The sequence below is a fragment of the Myotis brandtii genome, unplaced genomic scaffold, assembly GCF_000412655.1.
Source record: "Myotis brandtii unplaced genomic scaffold, ASM41265v1 scaffold672, whole genome shotgun sequence".
Lineage (NCBI taxonomy): Eukaryota > Metazoa > Chordata > Mammalia > Chiroptera > Vespertilionidae > Myotis > Myotis brandtii.
Genome location: NW_005370621.1, coordinates 679,802 through 700,691, shown reverse-complemented (window position 1 = coordinate 700,691; position 20,890 = coordinate 679,802). Strand labels below are relative to the sequence as shown.

Genomic DNA, 20,890 nt, shown 5'->3' with positions numbered 1-20,890 from the left:
ACTAAAGTTGTCTTAATAAATTATTTTGTAAACACATTTAAAAGTAATATTTTATATTAAAATGCCAAGATTTTCCCATTACATGATATATCTTCTAGTTGGCTTCATCATGAATGATTTGTGGCTTAACAGCTGAGATACAGGGGCTGGCCAGCTGCCCAGTGAGACTCAGAGGCCAAACTTAGTTCAAGTTTCCACATCTCCTTCAACGTATGAGATGAAATTCCTGAATCCTCATCACAGTCCACCCCCTCGGAAGAACTGCCTCTCTGGGTAAATACCCCTCCTCCCCTCTCCACTTTGCCCTAATGGACATAGAAAAAGAAGAGAGTGGGAGAATCTGTCCATGATAAATAAGACTTTGATGGTTTGAACTTAGACTTTAAACTCTAAGCTTCTTAAAGGCAAGGACCATATCCTCCCATTTTTTGTACCTGCCATGGACTTAGCATATAGCCTTATGCACAGGAAGAATTGAAAACTATTTGTTGAATGACAGAATTAATTCAGTAGGCAGGTAAGGCAGGATTTGTCAAATAAGATTCCTGTGGTGGTTTGAAGCCAGAGAAGTCCAGCCAATCCATGCTCTGAGGTCATTAAAGGTTCCCCAGGGCAGGGCAAATCTTAGGTGTGGGAAAGTCACCATTGATGTTGAACAACTTACCATTTAAGAAGAACAGCAAGGCCCTAACCAGTTTGGCTCAGTGGATAGAGCATCGGCCTGCAGACTCAAGGGTCCCAGGTTCGATTCTGGTCAAGGGCATGTACCTTGGTTGCGGGCACATCCCCGGTGGGAGGTGTGCGCAGCTGATCGATGTTTCTCTCTCATCGATGTTTCTAACTCTCTATCCCTCTCCCTTCCCCTCTGTAAAAAAATCAATAAAATATATTTTTTAAAAAAAGAACAGCAGCAAATATCTATCTGTAGTGGGAGTTTTAAGCAGTGATGGAAAACCTGGGTTGTGTAAGGTATCACTAGAAATGAATTCTTTGAGGTCTTGAGGTATTATAATTTACTTTTAAAATAGTAACATATATATGGTCAAAATTAAAGTATAAGAGGTTGGCTCAATGCCACATCCCACACAGCACGAGGGTGGTGATTTTAGGTGGAAATAGAGTATCATAAGTGGAGGGGCAGTGTTCTTGTCTCCGGTGTTGTCAACATGTGATAGAAATCCTACATTTCCAATGGTGTTTGCCTGAAAATATGGAACAATAAAACAGGGATAATTTACACAAGCCCTGAGAGAGAGTTCAAATTTGAATAAGGACACTATAAAGTAAGAGGTAACTGTTTACATCAGAAAATACTGAAATATTATGACTAGTAAGTTTAAGTTTGGGGAAGTAGATTTTAGTGAACAAGATTAGTGGTGAAAAAATTTAAAAATCTATCTTCTCTGCATATCTGAGGACAGAGGAGGTAAATCTGCAATCTGGAATCACTGATTTCTCTGTTCTTTGAAAATTAGGTAGCTGACATTTCCCCCCTCAAATTGCCAATAATCTAGAAAAAAGTTGGGTAGCTCTTTCTGAAAGGGCAGTTATCACAGGATGGCGAACCTCCACCTCCAATGAATGTCCATCATAATCTGAACACGGATTTCCAAGTGCTGGTGAAAAGGAAGCAAATGTCGAATTGGGATCTAGAAGTTTTTGTCTTTGGAACAGCTGGGGCTGGCTGCATGTGGGCGAGGCTTACAAATGAGTTCTTCCTGGAGAAATGAAGTTAATGAGATTCGGACTCCAGCCAGCCTCACATTCAAGCTGGATGAGGATATTTTAAATAAACATCCCTGGTAGCTATGGACGACTGATATGTCCAGTGGGCTATATATCTTTTAAAAATATTTTTCTGAAGTATACATGTAGAAAAATACACAGATGTATTTTTTCTAATGAAAAGTCAAAATTTAATGTAGAAATTCATTAATAACAGATTGTTTTGGGCCATTTCACTCTTATAGGGAGGCAGAAATTCTCTCATGGAAATTTTCCACCTCACTGTATAGAAGTGCAAAATTTCTAAGGGCAAAGGTGAGAAGAGTTATACTTGCTGGATCAAAATGCCAAACTTAGAGATGCCTTGGAAGAAAGAACGTTGATGACATCAAAGGGACATTCCCTTGCAGGGGAAGAGGGTATATATAAAAAGTGTTGAATGGTATTGACCAGGATGAAGAAACATATACATGAGCCAAAGCCTTTCAAAAGCCAGTATGTGCTGATCTTTTTGCAAATAACTAGAACCAGTGTGTGGCCAAGGAATTACCTTGCCTTTCACAAGGAAGTCGAGCGGGTGACATTCCTACAACACCATGGATACTCAGTAAATGTGCACTGGATGTTGAATGAATAAAATCAAGCCCCTTTAAAAGTGTCTCCAGTTGCCTAAATTAAAGATAAGATTGCATTGAGAAGGTGCACAACAAACTGAGTAACATACCACAAGACATATTTCTGAATCATTTTCTAATCTTTGTAACATTTTCCCAGACCCCAGAAACTCTCAAGTACTCCTTAAGTCCCTCACCAGATTCCAGACGTTTCTCCTAATCTGTGGAGCCTCCACTCTATTTTATAAGTTGCTAGAGCTTGCCACCTCTATCCCCTTTGGCTGGAGTATTTACAACCCTGCTCTATTTCACACGGTCATCTGACTCACTGACACTGGCTACTGGATCCATACTGGCCAACCTAAGAAGCTTTCCAGACACATCTTCAAAGCCAGGTTGCTGCCATCACACCCCCAATGGCCACTTCACCTTCCTGCTATCGCTCTCCTCTGCTTTCCCAGGATTCCTAATAGGGAAGAGGATATGACCCATGGGGACATTTCCTTCCTTTTGCCACCTCCCCTCCGATACTTTGCATTCCAGACACATCTTCAAAGCCAGGTTGCTGCCATCACGCCCCCAACGGCCACTTCACCTTCCTGCTATCGCTCTCCTCTCTGCTTTCCCAGGATTCCCAATAGGGAAGAAGATATGACCCAAGGGGACATTTCCTTCCTTTTGCCACCTCCTCTCTGATACTTTGTGATTCCTCCCATTTGACCTACACTGACCTTACCTCCAGACTTAGGGTCATCTCAAAAATGAAAGACATATAGTTTCTTTTAACACTAAGGCAGGAAACCCTAATATACTAGCTATAGCATCACTTCTATTTCATAAGCTGAAAGACTTTAGCTAACATTTATATTTCCACATCGTAAGTTACTTAAAATGAACGCTAGCTAGACACACCACCTCAGGAAATACATTGAGTTCTCTGATCTCCAGGTACCATTTCTCTTAGGAAGAAAAAAACAAGTTTGCTTCTTAGGATTGAGGAAGATTTTTCAGTCTCCTATTTCCATTCTTTCGTAGGGTTTGTTGTAATGCTCCATATGGTTTGAAGTGAGGGTTTAAAAAACAACTAGTGGCTTGATAACCCTCCAGTTTCTGTGGTTAATGAGAATTCTCAAAAGCCACTCCCACAGCATTCAAAGGCACACCTCTAGGCCCTGGTCTCTCTCTCAGATTTAAAAACAATAGACTGCACTGTAACCATCACATTTCTCAGAAAGAAGTTTTGCTTTAAGGTTAATAGGATTTCATGTGCACACATGTTGGTAACAGTTGGCAAGTGTCAATGTGCTTGATTATGTTTTTCATTAAACGTTTAAAATTAAATGTTTGGATCACTAACTTTACTTTGTGTTCCTCAGCTACTTGGCACCATGTTCCTCTCTCCTGCCTTCCCTGAAGTAGGTTGCAAGATTTCATTAACTCATTGCCCTGTGGATGAACTGAGCCTTGGAAATGTATTCTTACATGAAATCGTGTATTAAGTATTTTAGATACGTAGTTTATGATGTGTTTTAAATGCTAAGCTATTTTGGTATCTATAAGTTATATCTAAGAAGGAACCCTCTCTCCACCAAAAACAGGAAAGCTCATTTTGAAATATTGAGCTTTACTAGTTGGGCTCAAATGGAGGTATCTCTTACTGAGTAGAAAGATGACCTGAACATCACATAGACGAGTATTTTGATTTTTGTAGCTACTCTAAAGTCCCTGGTCCTGATCATCTTGTCCCTTTCCATCACCTCCCGCATGAGAGCTGAACTGCAGCAGCTGGCAAAAAGCCTGGACAAACATCAGCCTCTTGCCAGGACGGATGAGCAGCTGTGTTGTACAGACAGCCTTAAATGGGGACACCAGTCACCACCTAAATAAATAGCTGAGTAGATGAAGAGGTCAACACAGTTGCAATTGACTAATTTACTGGCCATTAACAGACACTCGCCAAATGAGCAATATGAATTTACTTCAACTGATTATCCACAAATTCACAACATTGATACGATGATTTACTCCGGTTCTATTTCAAACCAAACCATGGGTAGGCTATTACCAAAGTCTGCTCTTATGCTTGTCAATTAGGTAAGGTTCACATTAAAAAAAACAAACGTTTGCTACTGTTATCCCTTATGCTTCATCAAAAGACTAACACCGAGACAAACTGCTATCCTATTAAATGATGTGAAGGGTAGGAAAATAATGTCCCACAGTTCCTAGGCTCCCAGAGAACAGGTTTTAATAGGCAAACAATAAACATACACCCAAGTAATTACAATATAATGTAGAAATATCAATGGCCATAGAATAGAGTTAGATGAAGCCTTTAAAGTCTCATAAAAATGCTTATCATTAGAAACACATGGTGAAGTCCTGTACCGTAGGCCTCTCCTCCTTAGGAATCCCTAGCAATTGCATTAAATCCCATAAACATATGATCAGCCATTAGACTTAAGTGTAAGTTTTTCTGCTCCATTGTCACCACTCTTCCTATATCCCCAAACTGCTTCTTTTACTGGGTTTACCTTTGGCTTTGCTAGAGTATATACTCAAGTAATTTTTAAACAAGAGACTTAAATATAGCCCTATTAGAATGGCTAAAATAAAAATTGTAGTAACAACAGCAAATGCTGGTGAGGATGAAAAGAACCTAGATCATTCATACATAGCCAGTGGGAATGTCAGATGGTACAGCCACTCTGGAAAAGAGGATGACGGTTTCTTACAAACCCAAACATGTGCTTACCATATGACACAGCAATTGCATTCAGCATTTATACCAGAGAAATGAAAACGTACGCTTATGCAAAAACATGTATGCAAATGTTCACAGCAGTTTTATTTGTGACAGTCAAAAACTAGAGAAAACCCACATGTTCTTTAGGGAGTTAATGATTGAACTGTGGTATACCCATACCATGAAATATCACTCAGCAATAAAAAAAGGGCATTCTATTGATACACACAATAACTTGGTGGATCTCAAGGATATTGTGCTGAGTGAAAAAAGCCAGCCTCAGAGGTTACATATGATTCCAGTTATATGGCATTCTTGAAATGACAAAATTATAGAGATGGAAAACAGAATGGTAGTTATAGAAAGGACTGGAGAGAGCTGTGGCTATACATACTAGTAAAAGGGTAGCATGATAGATTTTGGTGAAGGAACTGTTCTCAGTTGACTATGGTAGTTACATAAATCTACATATGTATAAAATTAAAACTATATGCATACATATCCCGTTCCCCCCCCCCCACACACACATACAGATGAGTGCATATAAAGCCGGTGAAATCTGAAAAAGTTCAGTGGATTGTACCAATGCCAATTTCCTGGTTGTGATACTGCCCTAAGGTCATACAAGATGTTATCCATGGGGTAACTAGGTGAATTACATATGATAGCTCTCTGTATTTTTTTCTCCAATTGCATGTGAATCTACAATTATTTCAAAATAATTTTTTTATGAAAGAGAATTTACAGGTAGAAAAAATTTTAAAGTCCTCACATACATGACAATGTCTTCATTTCTTATTCTCACAAGGAAATCTGGCTTGGTTAGGCCTGGACATCTATGTCCAAACTCATTTTCTCTCAGACTAGAGCAAGGAAGTCATGGGTCCACTGTTTCCCAAGAAATTCTGATTTATGATTCTTTCCAGCTCAAACTATTTTTGCTTCTATGAGTTGGTTTTACTTATTTGCTCATAACTTTAATATTGCCTTATGTTCCTATTGCAACGGCATCAAAATAACTACTATTATAGATAGCAAAATTCATAACTTAAAACAAGTAGAAACAGATCATGGGATTATAGTGTTTGTAGAACATAATTTGAAAATCAGTGAATGTATCTATGCCTTTTTAAATTTTATCTTTATTGTTGAGATATTATAGATGTTCTCCATACCTCCCCATTGTCCCTACATGTGAACACAATGATATACCTCTCCCCTTCTCATGTTTAGCTGAAGTCTAAAAACATCCAATTCCTTCTTGATAAAGGCAAGAGCTTAAATGTAAGCACTGTCATAGTAAGAAAGATGTCTTTTAAGTCTGAAGCACGTTTTTCCTCTTTAATGATCACTGGGAAAACAACCAAGATTAAAAAAGAGAGAGAGAGGTGTCTAAACTAAATGCAAAAAAATTAATGCTAAACAAAATTATAGCTGAGGGATAAGCCCTAGCCATAATGCTAAATTAAGTATTATAGAAAATAATCCACATTGCAACCCATACAAATATGCCCATAGCTGAAAAAAATCTGAATTACAAATTAGAGCTTGCTATACTTAGAGAGAAAGATCCCAGTTTGCACATCAGAAAGTCTCAGTATTTTTAAGATTGGTTTCATTAAATACTGAGAACCTATTAATATTTATGGTGACAGACATTTGTGTGAAAAAACTGGTTCCACACTATTTAAAAATTAATAACTTTACTGCTCAACAAAAATGATAATAAATGTAAAATAAGTCATTTAGGTCATTAATTATCAAGACTGTGCCTGATAGACTCCCACTTGAAGGAATAAGAAAGATTTGGATTATAAATGCAAGTTCTCACTAATATTCTTTGTCAACGTTATTTCCCTAGAATTACCAATAAATATTTCAGGATGTAACAATTTATCAAATCAATTAAATGATATGAGTCTCTTCAGGTTTTTATAAATAAGTTATGTCAAAGAAGAAATAATTATAGAAAATTAAAATGACTATGAAAATAGTTTCTAGTTGTTTTTCTAAAAGTAATACATAAATTTCCAAATAAAAGTTTTTTAAAATCACAATCTTGTAATATATATTGAATGTCTACAATAACAAGTACTACAGTGCAGAGAGGTAAAGGAATGAGCTTTGGCAAATGGTCCAGCAGATGAGGCATGCATGAGAAGACCAAAACTTGTGCAGAATGTGTCTAGCAGATCAGAATGGCTAGAGACTAGGAAGTGCTCCCAGAATGGGAAGAGAAGGCTGACGAAGGAGGCTAAAGGAGCATCTGGAGACGGCAGGGTGCATCTTAATGTTCCAACTTAGGAAGCATGGGCTTTGGCCCAAAGGCAATGGAGAATCTCAGCTAGAGGACCTTAAGGAGCTGGTGATCTGGTCAGAGGATCTTTTTGGCAGCAGCACTGGGGATGTGTTGGAAGGCAATGATACTGAAAACTAGTCAAGGGGCTACTACAAAACTCAGGAGATGAATTATCAGGGTCTTAATAAAGGCTGTACATGTTAAGAGAACGGGAAGATCCAAGAGTTATTTAGGAGGCAGCCTGGATAGGACATGGTGATTTGCTGAGTCTGGAGAAAGAATAAGAGAAGAAGAGATGGAAGGAAGAAAGGGAGGGAGGAAGAAAGGGAGAGAGGAAGGAAGGGAGGGAAGGAGAGGGAGGGAAAGAGTTCTCAGCCTCTGAAATCCCACAGGTTCCACCCTTTGGAGCTCTGATGCACACTTGAGGGAGGGAGGGAGGGAGGGAGGGAGGGAGGGAGGGAGGAAGGAAGGGGTAACTTCAAGATACTGATCTGGGCAACTGGCTGCATAATGACCATGTTCCCTGGGCCAGGGAAGATAGGAAGAAAAGCAGGCTTGGGGGAAGATGACAGGCTACATAGGAAGAGCAATTTTCAAATAGGACGCACCTCTCAGCTACTTGGTTACATGGGGACCATAGGGAATGGCTTGACTAAATCCTACTTCCTGTTTTTGATAGCAAGTGACCTGTGATGTCCTGGCAGTACTCTCTGCTGTCATGACTCTTACCCTGGGCCAAGTTCACTTACAGGTGTAGATGGCTGTCACAGCAGGCAGAGGGTGAGGCCAAGGGAGAGGAACTGCTTCAAGAAAGGAAACCTAATTATTACATGTCCATTTCCCCCAGATGCAGCCAATGGGGGAACGGCAGCATGGGGGTTGGGAGGAACTCCAAGAGCTGGATTCCTGCTTTTGGAAAGAGACCTTTGTTTGAATCCTGTGGGCTCTGCAGGGTTGAAGCGTAAAGTGAGCTCAGTTTTCTAAGAGTTCCGAGGGGCCAGTATACTATGTGGAGGAGTTGGCCATAGATGGACAAGGGCCGAAGGCTGAACTGGGGAAGCCAGGGAAAGGGACCAAGGGTGGGTGGGGGAAGACGGCATTTGTCAAAGCATAGGAGGCTCATCGTATCTGTCTGGGAAGAACAGAAAAGCTGGGGTCCAAAGGTCTGGGATGCTTGGATTTGCCACTTCTAAGCTTAAGAGGGAGGACCCTGGCACCACTAGAAAGGGGCGTTTGACATTATCTGGCTCCTGACTGCATTTCTCTCCTGCCTCACATGCTCTCCCTCACTGTCAACCACTGCAACACCGGACAACCACAGTTCAGAGAATGCATCGTGCTATTTCATGCCTCACTTAACATTGTTTTATCTTCCTAGAAATAAACTTCTACTGCTTTGCCTACCTGGAGAACCCTTCTCATCCTCCAAAACCAAGCTATGACTCACCTACTCTGATCCTCACAATGCCTTAGAATAGAATCATTGTACTTAATATACTGTATGTCAGTTTATAAAAAATAGAGGTCATTCACCTCACAGTGGCACCTGGTAGGTCTGATACGTGAGTGAAAGGATGTGTCCTAATAAGGGTCTAGCGCACCTTTCTCTGCTGGGCTGCTGACACCATAGTGCAGTTCCTTGATTGATTTGTTTCTAGAGCCTCAGCTGGACCACCTCACTTAGAGGAATATTTACAGCATCGCTTCCCCGCTATTGGGTGCTGGCATCAGCCCTGGGTGACCTTCCAGTCTCCCTGAATGCACAGCACCTCGGCCAGCACTAAAGCTCAGTTCTGCAAAGTGAGAGAGATATGAGGACAAGAGATGCTCTTGGCAATGCCAACCACAGATCCCATACCAGGAGTTGGCCCTTCAGAGGATGACCTGTAGAGAGAGAGGGATGACTGCTATATGGCTCTGGGGTGGGTCTCTCTCTCTCTCTCTCTCTCTCTCTCTCTCTTTCTCTCTTTCTCACTCTCCCTCTCTCTCTCCCCCTTCCACTATCTCCCCTCTCTCCCCCCTCTCTGTATGTATGTATATATCCCCCTCCTCTCTCTGTATGTATGTATATATGTATGCATGTGTGTAGGGAGACACTGAGCTCCAAGGAATTTCTGAACTGTTGCGTGTGGATGGGCATTTTTTCTGGGAAGACACCTTTAATCACACCTTTAATCAGTTTTGCAAAGAGGTCCATGATTATTACATACTAAGGCCTACCATTCCAGAAACGTGCCTTTCTTGAGGCAGTTCTGCTCAGAGAACTAACTGCTGACTTGAGATCACAGAGGCCTTGGTCACAGTCAAGGCAGATCATGGAAGGGACTCAGATCCTTGCCGACCCCAACACACACACACTGCAGCATTTACACGCTCCCATACACCCCAGAAAAGCCATTCTGAAGATAAACACTGTATGCCATTTAAGGAAGGTTCATGGTTCTTCTACAAGATCAAGTGTAATGACTGAGAAGAGCGAGCCTTAGGATACCTCTACACTGGCCTTTATGTTCCTTAGAGCAACAAATATTCCACACAAAATCAGCAAATCTCCAGGGTCTCACTCCTCATGAAAAGTCATGTTGATCCTGTTCTATCAGTCTTGGCCTCAGGAACGGTAAATAAACAGACAAATCCTGTGCCATGGCTCTTTTACATTTGACCTTTCCTTTTTCTGGTATAGAAGCCTGCGGTTTTAAAAGACAGCAGGAAAAGGTTTCCATATTAAACAGGCAAGAAGCATGCTTGCGCGTGCGCTCACACACAGGCACTAATAGAAAGCAAATCTAAAACTGGAGAGGCTTATACTAAACTCTGGGGAATTGAGAGTCACTTTTCACCCACATCCTGTAAGGGCAGAAAAAGCACAGGAAAAGGTTTCTATTAAAATGTATGTTTTTTTTTTCTTTTTAAGGAAAAACATAAATCATTCATATTCATCCAGATATCTGAATAGCTCAGCTGGACATTTTTTCCCCTTGGTTCCCACTGTTTCGCCCCCCCCAACCCCGCCTCACTTCTGAAAGGATAATTTAAAAAAAATCCTTACAGTGAATCTTTTACATTTCAATTGTTAACAGCACATGCTTTGTACCCAAATAGGTGTGGGCTCTGCCACTGACTTGCTAAGTAATGCTGGGCAGGTTTCTTAACCTCTTTGAGAACCTCACCGGTCATGGACTAAATGGGAGTATGAATAGTATTGACTCCCAATGGCTGCTGAGAGAATGAAATGAAATGGTGCATTAAAAACATCTTAGACTAGCCCGGCACATTCTGAGCATTCACTAGATGGTAGTTAAAAAATAGAAGTTAGGGAATAGCATCTCTATCAACGAAACAAACAATTCCATGGACACATCTTGGTGCATTATCAGACATGTTGAATGTGTAGACAGAAAAAAATCAGACATGGTGGGGCTGTTTTCTCAGTGAGAATTCCCCACCTTACACACTACATGGGTGGTTAGAATGCCCTCCTCAGCTTCAGGGGAGCTCGAGTCTGGCAGAGAAGGCTCCTCCCTCCCTGGCAACACTGTGGGCCATCTGCCCAGGTCCACAGAAGGCCCAGAAAGCCACAGCCTGGGAGGCATCCCTTTTCCCAGTGACCAGGCCCAGCGAGTCCCACCTGCTCTTCCAGAAAGCCCTGGTCAGACCCAAACCAACATGCCTCCTGGCTATCTCCACTATGATGACTCTCCTAGGTTCATCTGAGCCAGGAAATGATATTCCTGAGAACTTATTAATGAAATGATCATCACCCTTCAGAACTCATCAAAATTGCATTTTCATACTTTGTCTTCAAAAGGACTTATACTTTCTCTAAATTCACCATGGCAACAAAATCTTCCCTGGGTTTGGGCCTTACACTTTTTTTCTTTAAGTATTGAAGGCTGGGGACTTCAAACTATGAATTCCTCCTTCCTTTTGACAATCACTCTGGCGAAGTTTGGGTAAAATGGTGTTTACTCTGTTAAGCCTCATTTCTGATCACCTCTTATTCAGATCACATAAAACACTTTCAGCAAATGGGTTCACCACATGGTCTGCATCCACACCTGATTTCCAGGAACCCACGTATCAATTCCACCACAGACCTTTTCTCTAAGCTTCTCTTGCCTGTTGGAATCTTACTTCTTCCAAGATTTCTACATGGCCTAATCACTGCTTTAAACCTAAATTTCTTTAGCCTCTGGTTTAACTACCATCCCCACAGCAGAGGATGAAAAGAAAAGCAAATCTTTTTTCATTTTATAAAAAAAAAGCTGACTTAGCTTATTAGTAACCATCAACAGACACTCTAGACCAGTGGTTCTCAACTTTCCTAATGCCGCGACCCTATAATACAGTTCCTCATGTTGTGGTGACCCCCAATTTCATTGTTACAAATTGAACATAATTAAAGCATAGTGATTAATCACAAAAACAATATGTAATTATGTGTTTTCCGATGGTCTTAGGTGACCCCTGTGAAAGGGTCGTTCGACCCCCAAAGGGGTCTTGACCCACAGGTTGAGAACCGCTGCTCTAGACAGTTCCCTCATCATCCACAAATCCCTCTGACATCAGGGTAGCATGAATCAGCACCAGGATTGGGACCAACGGGATTCCAAGTATCCGCTTGGCACATTTCTTACAATTTCTTACATCACTACAGGTGACTTTTCAAAGGAAATCAGAGCAACAGCGTTTCCTTACCCGACAGTCTCTCTGAAGAGTTTTCATGAGCGCATTGTATGTTTCTGTATCAAAATACAACCCTTCGTGCATGTCTTGTAGGAAATCTAAGTCCTTAAAGGTGGGGTTGGACTTTTCTCTCTCTTTTCGGGATGCTCTTCGCTTGTAGGTCGAGCCTTTCAAGTCGTATGTAAAGTGCATTCTCATGGAGCGCGGCAAGACATTGTTCATCACCACGATTCTGATGTTAATGCCCCCTGATTGCATGCAATACAGTCCATAAAATTTTGGCAAAAGAGTCCTTGGATTCTGGTTTAAATTCTAAATAAAGAAAAAGAAAAAAAAATGATTAAAATATCCTATTTTTACCAAATAAGCTCCACTAAAGATGTATTTTCACCTATTTTTAAAAAATAGAACACGATTGTCTTTACTAATGGCCATTGCTAAAAGTTTGCTGTCTCTAATCTAGTTCTTCAATTGGCTTATTTCAATAGCAACTTTATCATTCTAAACTCAAGACACTAAAAGTAGCTGAATTAAAAATGGACAGAAAGTCCCAAGTTAGCTCCAAGTAAAAAATGGGCAAAGAATTGATTAGTGTCGTGTGTGACTATTCTCTAAGGTAGCCAAAAGACAAAATTAATTGCTTGGGAATAAGGGATGAACATTTTAAATTTTAATAGCTCCGGAAAAACTGTCTTCCAAAATGGCCAGTCTGATTCACAGGCACACTTTGTAAGATTACACATTTTTCATCACTCTTATCAGTGCTGAGTATCAAACTTTAAAATCTTTGTAAACATGATTGGTGAAAAATGAAAACTTTAAAAAATAATTTGAACATCACTGATTAGAGAAATGTAATATTTCTGATTTATATTTAGGTACCTCAAAGATAATTTTCTGCTAACATCCATTCCCTTGCTCACTTAGGTTTTTGTTCTTGTTGGAGTCCTTGATATAGTCTAGATATTTATCATTTTCCTATTCTCTAGGGAGTAAATATTTTGTTCCAGTCTTTTTAAAATATAAAAACAAAGAATACATGCCTGTTTTTGTCCTACTTTAAAAGTAGGTGAGAAAGGAAAGGCATATATATAATGAAAAGTCTCTACTGTGCCTGATCCTTCTCCTAATTCCCAACTTTTGAGGAAACTAATATTCCCACTTTCGTTATATCATTCCAGAAATATTCTATGTGCTTATCTTAATTTTGTGCTGCTATTTTTTCATTATACAGATGTTTTGTTTTTTAATGTAGTAACATTCATGAACTCATTTCTTGGGCTTTTTTGGCTTCTTGTTTAACAAAGCGTTTTATATCCCCAGGTTATAAATGCCTTCTCTTCCAGATCTTTATAGTTTTGGACATTACATTATGTTTTTACACCATATGAAATTAATTTATGTGTGTGCGAAAGATCTAAAACAGGAATTTAATTTTTTTCTTCAATGTGACATAGCCATTTATTGATGAGTCTATCCTTTCCCAATTGAGTTTAAGTTCCTCCTATATCATATGATAAGTTATCAAAGCACATGCATCTATTTCTGGACACTTGATTTGAATACACTGATCTACTTGCCTACCACATCTATAATTTTAGTACGGCTTTATAGAGTTTTGATATATTTAGAGCAGGCCCACCATTCTTTCCCCCAAAATGTTTTGTCCGTTCTTACAACTCTTCCCTTCCACTGTTTAATTTTTTAGGTGCTCTTAAAATAATACTTGTTTTCACATGCAAATGAATCAGCTTTGTCAAGTTCTAGGAAAACATTATATTGGAATTACACTGGATTTATATTTTTACTTGGGGGTAATGGAAATCTTTACAATACCGAGTTCAGAAATGATGCATATGTCTTTACTATCTTACATCATTTTTATGTGCTTAAATAAAAATTTTTAACTTTCCATCATATTAGTCTTGTACATTTCTTTTCATAAACTTAAGTATTTTAGAATCCTTATTACAAAATTTTGCAGGGATTACTGATCATATGTTATAATTACTTTAATTTGCTTTCCCAATCAGAACTATAGTATGTCTTCATTTACTTATCTTTATTTAAACATTATCTAATAATGTTTCTTATATTATTCTCATTATGAATGGAATCTTTTTCCCCCCTCATATTCTCCAACTCTATATGATCTACATAATAGAATACATGGATTTTGTAGATTTGTCTTATATCTGGTGGATTCTTAATATCTAGAAACTACCAGTTTATTTTCTTGAAATTTTGCTGATTTTCAATTTTATAATTTGTAAAGAACAGAGTTTACACTTTCCTTCTATTTCTGTATCAAACATTTATTGCTAAGAATTCTAGCGAATATATCAGAAAGGACCATTGATAAAGGACATCTTTTTTCTTTTCTATCATTTCCAGTGAAAGGGCTCTTGTTCTTCTCAATGAGATATGTGAATTCTTGGAGACTGATAAAGGTATAAAATATGAGTATTCACTTACTTCTTACATTAAAAGACCTCCCTGCCAATTTTTAGAATTTTAAATAAGAAAAGATGTTGAATTTCGAGTGCCTTAATTTCTCGATAAAGGACATCTTTTTTCTTTTCTATCATTTCCAGTGAAAGGGCTCTTGTTCTTCTCAATGAGATATGTGAATTCTTGGAGACTGATAAAGGTATAAAATATGAGTATTCACTTACTTCTTACATTAAAAGACCTCCCTGCCAATTTTTAGAATTTTAAATAAGAAAAGATGTTGAATTTCGAGTGCCTTAGTTTCAATGTCTATTTGGAAAACTGCATGATGTTCGCATCCGTTTCTTGTTAGTGGGATGAATTATATTGTTTGTTACACTAGCATACATGACTTGGATAAAACCACTTGTTCAGCTAAATTTTAAAGTTTTACTGAATATTTATTAATTTCAATTTAATACCCATGTAAGAGACTAGTCTATCTAGAACTACAGAAGCTTAGAACTATAGATGTTTAAGATTTGCTCACTTAGAGGTTAGCCAAGAGTGTGATGTTAGTTTGATTCCAATTTTACATTACTTTAAAATGTGTGTATAAATACAATATAGCCGAAAGGACATATACCAACTTATACCAAATATTAGTAATACGCATCTCTGGGAAAGGAATTATGGATGGTTGCATTCTTTTTCCTTTTCTGTATTTTTTATATTCTCTAACAGAAAGAAGAGAATTTGCTCAAAAATAAAAGCTATTCGTTCAGGATCAAGACCTTTTAAAATCTGTGCACCCTGTCATTTAAGATTTGTATTTAGATGTTTGATTGCTCTATTTACATGTGTGGCAGATTTACAGCATTTAATGTAGTCGCTAGCAGACTTTGGATTTAAATAATCTTTTACACATAAATGAGCTGTGTGGCATCTCATCAATTCTGTTTTGAAACAAGGACGACAGTTATCTCTCTTAGCAAGTGAGCAGCAGAACTGGGGGCTTGAAATCTAAACTGCTTCCTGTAGCCATTCCAACCACAGATCATTAATAACTGTCATGAAGGTACCAATACATGAGAGGGATGAAGATGAAAAGGTTACTTAGGAAAGTGTTTATTTTTGAAAAATTTAGACTAAATGTCTAGTAAATTCACCTAGACTAGGTTACTGGTTGTTTGTCTCTAAAACATTACATGAAAGGTGATTTTTCATGTCATTATACTTAACCTATGAAATTCTGAATTATAGTGGTTATTCTTGAATGCATGCTGGTACATAGTGCAGGGGTTAAAGACACAGCCTTCTGGAACCCTACCACTTGTATTCAAGTCCCACCTCTACAGCTCACTCCCTGAATAACCCCTGGCAACTTATTCCATTTATCTTTGTCTCAGTTACTCATCTACAAAATGGCAATGACTGAAGTGTCCAAGATTACTGTGAGGATTAAATGTGTTAATACAAGAAAAGCACTTGTAGCTGTTCTTAACATAGTTTAGCACTCAACGAATATTAACCACTCATGTTATTAGTATGTACTGGGTGCAAGGAGCTTTGCAATGAATGCATTGCTTCCTTTATCTTACATCCTGTCTTTTTTTTTATCACAACCACCACATAAAATAGGCATTTCCCAGCTTTTAACGATTGAAAGGACTAAGGCTCAGAGATTACCTTGCTTACTCATGGTCACACAGTCAGTTAATGGCTGAGCTGGGATTTGAACCCAGGGCAGAGCGAGTCAACAGCCATGCTCTACTACTCAGTTCTATTTGGCTTTTTAAATCTTGTCAACAAATGTCATAGCATAGTCTAAATACAAAATAAAGTTCACCAGAGAGAAAGAAACATGCCAAAGAGTCACTGAGAACACACACAGAAGCTTTAATTATGTGCAGCTACTTACCATGTAATAGCCGGGCAGCAGCTTCTGAAGGAACTCCGCCTCTTTATGCTGAACTGTTTTGATAATAAATTCATCATCACTGGTCACAAAAAACAAGGATCCACTGGCTCCGGGGTTGGACAGCTCTATCAGCGGTTCATTGCAGAGGGAATACTGAAGAGTAAGGAGGAAACCCACAGCATTACATATCTGGCCATTTGGAAACAGGCAGCGCTCTCCATGAGCTTTAAGAAGAGGCTCCGGGTACACTCAGAAGGCTCTGTGTGAGATGTCAGAAACTTGATCCATGTATCTTAATAATACTTTGATGGGACACAGACATGCCCTTCCCACCCCTGGTGTTATATGATAGAATCATAAATCATCGCACGTATTCGACGAGATAGCTCAAACAGCAGTGTTGACTAAGGTGCTTTGTTCCCAACAAGTGCCCATAAAATAACAACTAAAGGTCGGATCCACACTGTGCATTTGTCACTTGAACACTGACACCTGTTCTCTTCTCATGATTTATTCTCCCAAAGGGTGTTATCCACTCAGGGCTTCACCAAGGAAATGTCTCTAACATCTGTATCTCTAGCCCAGATCTCTCTCCAGGACTCCAGACCTGTACACCTAACCTTTTAATGGATAGTTTTTACTTAGTTATATCACAAACACTCCACATGCGACGAGTTCAAAATCAAATTCATCTCAGGACTGTGGCGCCTTTGTGGGAATTAGAAAGAGGTGCCTCTTTCTCCCGGCAGATGTAGCACTGGGCCAGTTACAAGGTTGGTGAGTAGGAGGGCTGGGTTCCAGGCTCCATGCCCTCACCGTGGCCAGGTATTCTTGAAGGTACACACCCTGCACAACCCTGCATGGTCACTCTACACCTGCCTCCTGCCGCATCCTCCATCTTCTCCTTTCTTCCCGCATATCATAGGGAATGGAAGCATCTTTGTTCCCCAAACACTTGGGCATTATCCTGAATGCCTCACATTTCTTCACCTTCCATATCCAGACTCTTGATTATACCGACCTCCTCCATGACATCTCTTTTGCCAATACCCTCAGTTCAATGGTTTCATCACTTCATGCCTTGATTACTATGGAAAGTCCCACCTCATCTCAACTATCCACACTCCAGCCCTCCAGTGCATTCTCCAACAGGAAACCAAGGATCTTTCTAAAATACAAATCTGAGCATACCCTTCCATGCCTTCACAACTTTCAGTGGTTTCCACTGTCTACATAGAAGATAATACCCAAGTTTTTAGAACAGATGTTTTAAGGCCAGGAAAGGCCCAGCTCTGCCCTGCAATCTTTTCTCTCTTCACTTCCCTCTTTACATTCCAGCTCTAGTCACAGAGAGCTGCTTCCCATTTTATCAGATGTGCTGCACACTCTTAACTACTAGCCTTTTGCATTTTCCTCTACCAGAAACAACCTCCAGACTACCTTCACCTGGTTGACGACCACTCCATCATGAACTCATTCAACATTTAAAACGCCTATAGAGCCCGTGTCATTTCCCAGGCACTCATGAAGCTTATATCCTAGGAGAGGAAACAGACAGTGAACTAACAAGTGAATAAATCATACATCAGAGTGTGGTAAGTGCTACTGAGAAAAATGAAGCATGAAAAGGGGGGCAGAGAGTCCCAGCAATGAGTGAGGACTGGGCTGCAATAAATTTTAAGTAGGGTGGTCACAGAACGCCTCATTGGGAAGGTGGCATTTGAGCAGAGGCCTGTGGAGATCTGGGGCATTTCAGGCCAAGGGTCTGGAGCAGAGCACCACTCCATCTGCTGTGTGAGAACCCACTGCGGGTGGATGAAAGGAAGCTGCAGGGAGCACAGTGAGGAGGCTGTTACAGTGACGTGGCTTTCAGTGTTGCTAGCACTCATTCCAGAAAACTCCCTGGTTCCGCGAGTCTAGATCAACTGCTTCCTGGCAATGGACATCCTCATCACAGAAGTTACTACAAAACACCGTAATGGCCTACTTACAGATTCCGAGCTCCCATTAGAGCGCTGTGAGTGCAGAAACTACGGATATCGGATCCTGTGATACTGCTCAGGACCTAGGCCTTGCACATAGCGGACATTCAGTAACTTTTTGTCAAACAAATGACTGGACTCCATCAGCAACAAGGGCTGTAAATCTCGCCAAAAGTGACAAAAACTAGCATAGAGGTCAATTTTTGGTTACTGAGCTCAGCGTTTAACTAATAATCCTCATTACTGACTAGAGAAACACTGGGTGCAGAGCAAAGGTAAGGAGGCAAATATGTGTGTGATCTGACTAGCCCTGGGGAATGGCAAAGGCAGGGATTTAAAGAACCGTATCCTCTGATGGAGGCCTCTGACCACACGGCTGAACACCCCTCCAAGACTTTCATCTGGGCTTGTGAAGGTAAGTCAGAGAGGAGGGGCGGCAGAGAAGGAGGGAGGAGAAACTGGGAGAAAAATGACTAAAAAGCAGTTCTCTTGTCCTCTTTTAGACTCTCTTGCTTTGGCAGCACCTCGGACAAGGGGAACACAATTCTCCAAGGAGAGAAAGAGGCAAGTGCTTACTGCCTTCCTAAAAGGCACTGGCAACTTCCATCTCCTACTTCAGCCTCCCTCCTCCTTCCTCGCTTCCTGACGCTCTCGTGCTGGGCAGCACTACAGCCTTGGCCTTTCTGGACAAGTTGAGGACAAGGTAGGAAAACAGCAACAGCATCAGACTGCGCACAGGATGCCATACAAGCCGAGAGGAAGCAGAGGGCACCTTCCTGCTGTGAGGGTGTCCGTGTGGCGGGTGGTCAGTGGCAGGGCCCGGGACTCGGAACCAACGGATGTTTGTAACACGTGGTGCTGCCAGTGGCTCTTGTGCAACCTGGAGTAGGTAGTGAAGCATCCTGGAGTCTAAGGAATCTCATCTCTAAAACAAAGATAATAATGCCTACGAGAAAGCAGCTGGAAGCTTTTAGAGTGGATGCTTTCAAAATGCCTGGCAACGGCTGACCGTTTAGCTATGGCTGGTGCTAATTTTGATTACATGACCATATGCCAGTGGTTCTCAACCTTGGCTGCACATTAGAATCACCTGGGAATCTTTTTAAAATCCTGATTTCTGGGCCTCATCCTCCGGAAATTCTGTTTCTTTGTTATGGGGTGGGGCCACAACATTAGTAACAAGGAAACAGAATTTCCGGAGGATGAAGCCCAGAAATCAGGATTTTGAAAAGATTCCCAGGTGATTCTAATGTGCAGCCAAGGTTGAGAACCACTGGCATATGCAGTGGAGAGAGGCACTCCACCTGCAACAGACAGGCAGGTGAGGGAGGGCTGGTGGTGCGTTAGGATGCACAGAGGGCCTCAGCCCGACTCCTACGGCAGCGGGCCTGCCCACAGATACACTGAGAAGCAAGAAAAAAAGTGGGCCTTTTCTGCAGTCACAAATTTGAGACCCTGGAAAATAAAGGCCTCAAAGAAGGAAGGCAGGACCCAGACTCTAGAAATTCTGATTCCTTGTTCCATGGGGTTGGAAGTCTTGGCTCAGAACCTTCTCATGGATTGGAGCAAATGCTGCGAAAGTACAAAAACACAGAGTGTGGAAATTAGAGGCTGCAAACAGAGAAATTAGGGGGTGATTCAGGAAGAGCTGTCTAGAGAAAACTGGAGTCAGACCTGAACATCTGCTCCCAATTAGTCTCAAATTCTTCTATAAGCAGTGACATAACATGGAGATTATTTCGTGGGTTACTTAATTGTCCAACACTCTTTTATTGTGTCATTTATAAATTAATATGAAGGGGGAAAATGAAGTGTTCTGCCGCATTTTAATAACTTTTCAGGGGTCTCTACGAGCACAGCGTTCGTGTGCAACAAACTGGCGTCATGATACTGACCAGGAATATTACCATTGTCATCTATGATTACATGGTTTCTCCACCTACAATTCTGTTACGTTCTCTTCTAAGCAACCTTCACTGAAAGGTTGCCTTTTAAGAGCAAATAAGGAGGAGAGATGGGAACATTTTAATTAGCCACACGATCAACAAGCCCCCCCTGTGCACTCCTGGGTTTTATGTGCCTTCCAGGCACTTCCATTTGTGCCCGCTGGTCCAATGTATTCACTCTCTGGCTTCTGTTTCCTGCAGGGCCTCCCTCCTATACCCTTGGAAAGAACGCAGAGTACAGCCCAGCTGGGCCCTGCCAAGGCAAATTAGCAATGTACACTTGCGTGGTGTGATCCTTTCCCCTGTCGTTTCTTCCCCTGTGTTAAATATGCACCCTGCTCTCTTTCTTATTGGTATTAGTGAACCTGAAAAGACATCATATAAATCACCCTGGGGTTTTGATGGAGAAGGAAATGAACTAAAGGCTGTTGTCCAAGCAGAGACGAGGAAAAAAGCTCTGGGGCCCCTTCGCCTTCCCTTGGGAGGTATTTATTTAGGAGCAAATAAGGAAGAAAAAGCGTTTGTATGGCTGAGCGGGGCA

General features: G+C 40.6%; 1 protein-coding gene across 6 annotated transcripts in view; it reads right to left on the bottom strand.

Moving 5' to 3' along the window:
* Positions 1–20,890, bottom strand: part of PIP5K1B (phosphatidylinositol-4-phosphate 5-kinase, type I, beta) — a 287,643-nt gene that overhangs the window by 95,447 nt on the left and 171,306 nt on the right. For all 6 annotated transcript variants that reach the window (XM_014529192.1, XM_014529194.1, XM_014529193.1 and 3 more), the window contains 2 exons: positions 16,422–16,574; positions 12,083–12,382 (listed from right to left, as the gene is read on the bottom strand). In XM_014529192.1, the coding sequence (XP_014384678.1) occupies positions 12,083–12,382; positions 16,422–16,574 (453 nt within the window). The remainder of the gene's footprint in view (positions 1–12,082; positions 12,383–16,421; positions 16,575–20,890) is intronic.